The sequence below is a fragment of the Medicago sativa genome, chromosome 5 (genome assembly GCF_051527215.1).
Source record: "Medicago sativa cultivar Bolivia chromosome 5, Bolivia_mono, whole genome shotgun sequence".
NCBI classification, from domain to species: Eukaryota; Viridiplantae; Streptophyta; class Magnoliopsida; order Fabales; family Fabaceae; genus Medicago; species Medicago sativa.
In genome coordinates this window covers 4,714,974-4,720,972 of record NC_140753.1, presented here as the reverse complement: position 1 = coordinate 4,720,972, position 5,999 = coordinate 4,714,974, and the positions used below count along the sequence as shown (strand labels likewise).

The following is a 5,999-nucleotide window of genomic DNA, read 5'->3' as shown; positions in this document are numbered from 1 at the left end:
CTATTTCTTTTCTCTTTCTGAAAAGCTTTTTGGTTACATTCTCTTTCTGAAATACTACAATATGAATCTGTCAATGTGAAAGAAAAAAAATTAATACCAGTAAAAAAGAAACAGCTTTAACTTGTAAGAAACAATAACACAATGATACATGTACACATCTCATATTCCCTAACACTTATTCAACACCCTATTTTATCTTTATGATCAAAAGTTTATGCATAAAAAAACAACAAAAGATTCATATTCATCCAATAAAACACACTTAAGCTTTTTTTTGCAAAAAAAAAAAGGCATATATTTCAAATGAGGATTAGTGCTATTACATATAGTTTTTTGGCTCCCCAATTCCATTATTTTGGGGAAAAAATGTTGTGGAATATACAAAGAACTTAGATATCAAGGACTAAAGCTAATATTATTTCAAAAATAAAAAGGACTAAAACTAATATGCAAAATGGAGTTATGTATGCCCTTCTCAATGTCAGAGTCATGAGTGATCACTCTATTTATAGGTTGATGGGATAAATTAAAGGTGAAATCCTATTTATAATTTTATATAGTTCGGATGGCTTCAAATAACACAATATACCCAACTTTTTGTCTCTATATCAAAAGGCTCTGAAGTATTATCCTCCTTATCAATCATTGTTGAAGAATTTTTTTGGTAAAAATCCCCAAAAAGATTATTAAACTGTTTCTAATCAAACCCATAAAACAAAATAAAAAATGAAAATGAAAGATGATTCAACTTACATAATTTGTAGAGGAGGGAATTTGGATGAATATTAAAGACAATACACACTTGAATCTGCAATAGTGAGGAGGGACAACATCAATGTAATTGTAGCCCAAACCATGTTGTCGATGAAGAACAGTCCTAAAACTCACTATTCCAAAGCAAATTAAGAAAACAATTTGTACCTCGAAAGAATCAATAATCCATTTTAGCCATTCAGATACACATTAAGAAAAAGGTCAACAATTGAAGATAGACCAACTATCCTCAAAAGAAAAGGAATGGCACATGAATAAAAATGATGAGAGAAAATTACCTCAACGACAAAATATTCAAGACGACGGCGAGGTAAACAGGAGGAGCGGCGCTGGTACAACCTTAAGAAACTGAGTGATACAGAAAACAGGAAATTAAAGATCATCCTTGCTGCTCCTTGAGTAGGCCTTCTAGTGCCCTGCATAAAAAGAGAATAACAAATTGTTACCACATTGATTCAAGTCCAGCACAGGAAAAAAACTACACTATTGCATTCTTACATCCCTAACATGAAACTGAATGCAAATCCTTTTGTATTGAAGTCGTAATTCATTCACAATTTTGTCAAAATCAGTGACTGGATTTAGATTCAAAGGAGCTGCACAAAAAAACACCAAGCAACTGATTAGAACCAAATATATTCAATGAAACATGATTAGATTGATTAGAACAGAAATTGTATGGAAATCCATTAAGATTAACTGTACCACAAAGGTATGTGCATGCCACTATTTATACCGGACTCATAGACAAAATGAATTTGAATCATGGTGACATGTGTACACAATGAATTGGGGAGTTGGAGAGACTTCTCGTGGAATACAAATTCACTTGCTGCATGGAGAGATATGGAAGGCCACATTAAATGTTTAATGGATCAGTGGGTAGTTGGCAGGAATGACCGAAATTAATGCAAGAAAATTTTGTTAATTTTGTTAATAAAGGTTGGAGCGATCAGTATTGTCAAAAAAATAGGAGTGGATATGCAATAGATAAATGAGAGTGGAATTTGTTAAGAAGGACTGTAGCGACAGATAAGAGTGGATATGCAACAGATTTGTTGTTTTTATTGTTAATAATATTTTGTTAATTTGAGTGGATAGGAACAATTTGTTAATAGGAGTGATTTTTTTTATGTTTATCTGTTTAGTAGGAAACGATTAGGAACAATACGATTTTTGGCTTGCAAAAAAATAGGGTTAATAGGGTTAAACAAATCAGAATTAAGCTTTAGGGTTAAAACAGTAAATTTCAGCAATAGGGTTTAGGTTAAAATTAGAGCTAAAATACGCTTTCGGGTTAACTTTTATAGATAAATAGATAGATTAGGGTAGAAAATATTTGCTTCATAAAAAAAAAGGCAGGAGAATAGGAATAAAATTGGTGCGATGCATTTTTTTAGATGGAATGTGTTATGTTAAATAATTGCAAACCTAAAAGTGTAGAAAATATTTGCTTATAAAAAAAGAAAGATAGGAATAAAAAAAAAGGAGGATAGGAATTCAAAAAAAAATAATAAGGATTCGGCCGGCCAAAAGGAGGATAGGAATAAAAAAAAAAGGAGGATAGGAATTAAAAAAAAATAAGAATTCGAAATAAAAAAGGGGGATAGGAATAAAAAAAAAAGGAGGATAGAAATTCAAAAAAAAAAATAATAAGGATTCGGATGGCCAAAATTATAGCAAACTTGATAACAAAATTCGGCTGGCATTAATTAAGTAAAATGATCAATGGCTAAAATTGAATGGCGTCTAAATGTGCAAGATCCAATGGCTCAGAAAAGTGGAGGGAGAAATGGGGGGAAAATATTAGGTTTAGAAATAGCTTTAGGGGTTAAGCTTTATTATATAAGATAGTCACTTATTATTAGCTAGATTTTAATATATCAAGCTTACCATAGTAAATTCTCTACTCTTTCCATTTTAAAATAATCGTCATTTGATGTTTTTGCATAAAAATGAAGAAATACAATAAAGTTGTCAAAAGAGATGACTCTTTTACTAAACTAACTTTATTAATTATTGATGTGTTTAGTCGATCATCAATGACAAAATAGAATATGGTAATATTTTGAAAGTAGTGTACATTTTACTTTTCACCATGCAAAATGTTTAAATTAGTTTTTCTTAATTAGTGTCCCGGAGAGACTAGTTAACATTTTCCATCTTTCTAAGCATAGGACGGGTTCCACCTTTCTCGTAGTAAGAGCAAGGACATCCAAAATTCTTACCAAGAGGAGAATTTAACCCTCTCCGTCAGTTGCTCATCTCCCTTGATCTTATCTTCCTAATAAAGATGATAAAAACATTACAAGATTTTCAAATAGACCACATAACAACATGTAATACTAAAGTCAAACCAAACCGAACTCCCCAATCGACCCCTATATACATAGGAAAAAAGACGAAGGTGCCCACTACATTCGGTTGGAACACAAACTCCCACCCTAATCACATAAATATACTATAGCATACATGGAAAACGAACTCACATGTAATAAACAAGTGAGCACACGACTTCTACAAATCAACACAAATTGTAGAAGAGGTTGATTGACTCAACCACCTCTTCTACATTTGGAGTTTTCGAAGAGCATATGATCCCATTTCTAACTTCTTTGCTGGCTTTGAATAATAAAGCTTTCTAACATAGAAAAAGGGTGCTATTAGTTATAAAGCCGACCTGTAAAATAAGAATTTAATTAATTATGTAATTTCATTTAAAACACTATTCATCCGTATAAAATCGACTTGAAAGACAAGAGTTGTCATTGTTTATATAAACTCATTTAAAATATAATTTTTATCTTATGTGAGATTTGAATTTTTTCGATACATTCACGTCTAACACTATCAGGTTTTATGTGCGGATATAAATTAAGGGTTATCACGATGATAGAAGTTAATATTATTAGAATCAATTATGTTTATTGTATATTCATTAGGCATTTATTAGAATAAATTATGTTTATTGTATATTCATTAGGCATTACTATTATATTGATTAGACATTATTGTATATTCATTAGGCATTATTAGTTTCTCTATCAGAATCAGAAACAATTGTATATGTATCACAATTCTCATCAATAATAATCAGGGGATTACATTTCTATATGGTATCAGCTTTACCGATCCAAACCTAAAATTCTCTCTCTCCACCACCGCTTCTCTTCCTTCAAACCTAGCCATGTCTGCGAGCACCAATCCCCCCATAAACGATGCTGACGACACTTCGTCGGTATCAAACCCACCTGCTCCAACGAATTCAAAATCAAATTTTCACACCGCTTTCTCCATTACCAACGTCAAAACCATCATCCCGGTCACGTTGGATAATGATGCTAATGTCTATTTATCCTGGTCTGCACTCTTTCTGGTGCAAGCCCGCGTTCACAACCTTCTTGATCACATCATCCCACCCTCTGATGAAACCGCCCGCAAAGCTGCGGCTGCCGCCAAGGAAAAAGATTCTGATCTTTGGAATCGCCTTGATGCTGTGTTATTGCAGTGGATGTACGCAACTGTCACACAAGATATTCTTACCTCTATTCTTGTGATTAATGACACTGCTGATGAATGTTGGAAACGTATCGCAGCCATGTTTAATGACAACAAACATGCTCGTGCCGTTCAACTCGAAAATCAATTCAGCAACACCAACCTGGAAGATTTTCCATCCACCAAAGCTTATTGTAACCACCTTAAGCTTCTCTCCGACCAACTGACCAACGTTGGCTCTCCTGTAACTAATACTCGTTTGGTATTAAAGATGATTGCAGGTCTCACTGATGCGTATGCTGGATTCGTGACATATGTCCAACAACATGACCCTCTTCCCACTTTTGCCGCTGCAAAATCACGATTAGAACTTGAAGAAACAACCATGCTTCAGCGTGCTGCTCGTGAGTCCAGCTCTTCTAACACAACAGCGCTTCTGGTCAAAACCGCATCAGAGGAAACTGTCATCCCTCCCACCCCCTCAGGTCAAAACCGCGGTAACCGAGCAACAGTGGTGGACGGAACACTGGTCGGGGTGGTCGAAACGGGCCTAACCACTTCGGTGGTGGTGGCCGCGGACAACAACAGCAGCAGTGGCAGCAATGGGGTGGCCCTTGGCAACAATGGGCTCCGTGGAACATTCCACCATGTCCTTATCCATCCTACAATTGGAGTAGACCCAACAACAACAATCCCAACTCTCAGCAAGGGGGAGTTCTTGGACCTAGACCTCAACAAGCTGCTTTCAATGTCAACACACCTAGCCCAACTGACATTGAAAATGCCATTCGCACTCTCAACCTTGCGCAGCCGGACCCATCTTGGTACATGGACACCGGAGCCACTTCCCACATGACGTCCTCGCAAGGTAATCTCTCGTCTTATTTTAATTTGAGCAAAAATAATAAAATCATCGTAGGAAATGGTCACTCTATTCCAATTTATGGATTTGGCAGTACACAAATAGCACCCCCCACCCTCCTCTTGTCCTAAACAATGTGCTACATGCCCCAAATTTAATCAAAAACTTAGTTTCTGTTCGTAAATTTACTACAGATAATAAGGTTTCAATTGAATTTGACCCGTTTGGTTTTTCTGTGAATGATTTTCAGACGGGGATGCCTCTAATGAGATGTGAGAGCCAAGGTGACCTTTACCCCATCACTACTTCCACCTCTCCTAATAAAGTCGAGCCTCCCTTTTCCTTTGCAGCTTTGTCATCATCCCTTTGGCATGATCGTTTGGGTCATCCGGGAGAAATTGTTTTAAATTCTCTTAGGCAAAATAAGTTGATTGAATGTAATAACTCTAGAAAATTACATTCTCATATTTGTCATTCATGTCCTCTTGGTAAACATGTTAAATTGCCTTTCATGAATTCTCATAATAGAAGTTTGTTGCCATTTGATATTTTACATAATGATGTGTGGACCTCTCCTGTTTTAAGTTCAGTTGGTCACAAATATTATGTTCTTTTCTTGGATAATTATTCAAATTTTTTGTGGACTTTTCCAATGTCACATAAATCCCAAGTTTATCCAATTTTTGAAATACTAAGAGCATACATCAACACACAATTTCAAAGAGAAATAAAAACAATTCAATGTGACAACGGCGGTGAATATGTCAATAGTAATTTTCGAAAAATGTGTGAAGCTAATGGAATTGTTTTTCGTTTGTCTTGTCCTTACACATCTTCTCAAAATGGTAAATCTGAACGAAAAATA

At 35.0% G+C, this 5,999-nt stretch overlaps 1 protein-coding gene across 1 annotated transcript; it reads left to right on the top strand.

Annotated features, from left to right (window-relative positions):
* Window positions 1-3,677: 3,677 nt before the first annotated feature.
* LOC146919356 (uncharacterized) lies at window positions 3,678-5,692 on the top strand. The gene has a single exon (XM_085712696.1). The coding sequence runs from the start codon at window positions 3,962-3,964 to the stop codon at window positions 5,126-5,128; it is 1,167 nt and encodes a 388-aa protein (XP_085568822.1). The 5' UTR covers window positions 3,678-3,961; the 3' UTR covers window positions 5,129-5,692.
* The last annotated feature ends 307 nt before the right edge of the window (window positions 5,693-5,999 follow it).

Excerpts from the sequence above, each read along its gene's own strand:
- LOC146919356 (XM_085712696.1), top strand. The coding sequence starts at position 3,962 with ATGTCTGCGAGCACCAATCCCCCCATAAACGATGCTGACGACACTTCG.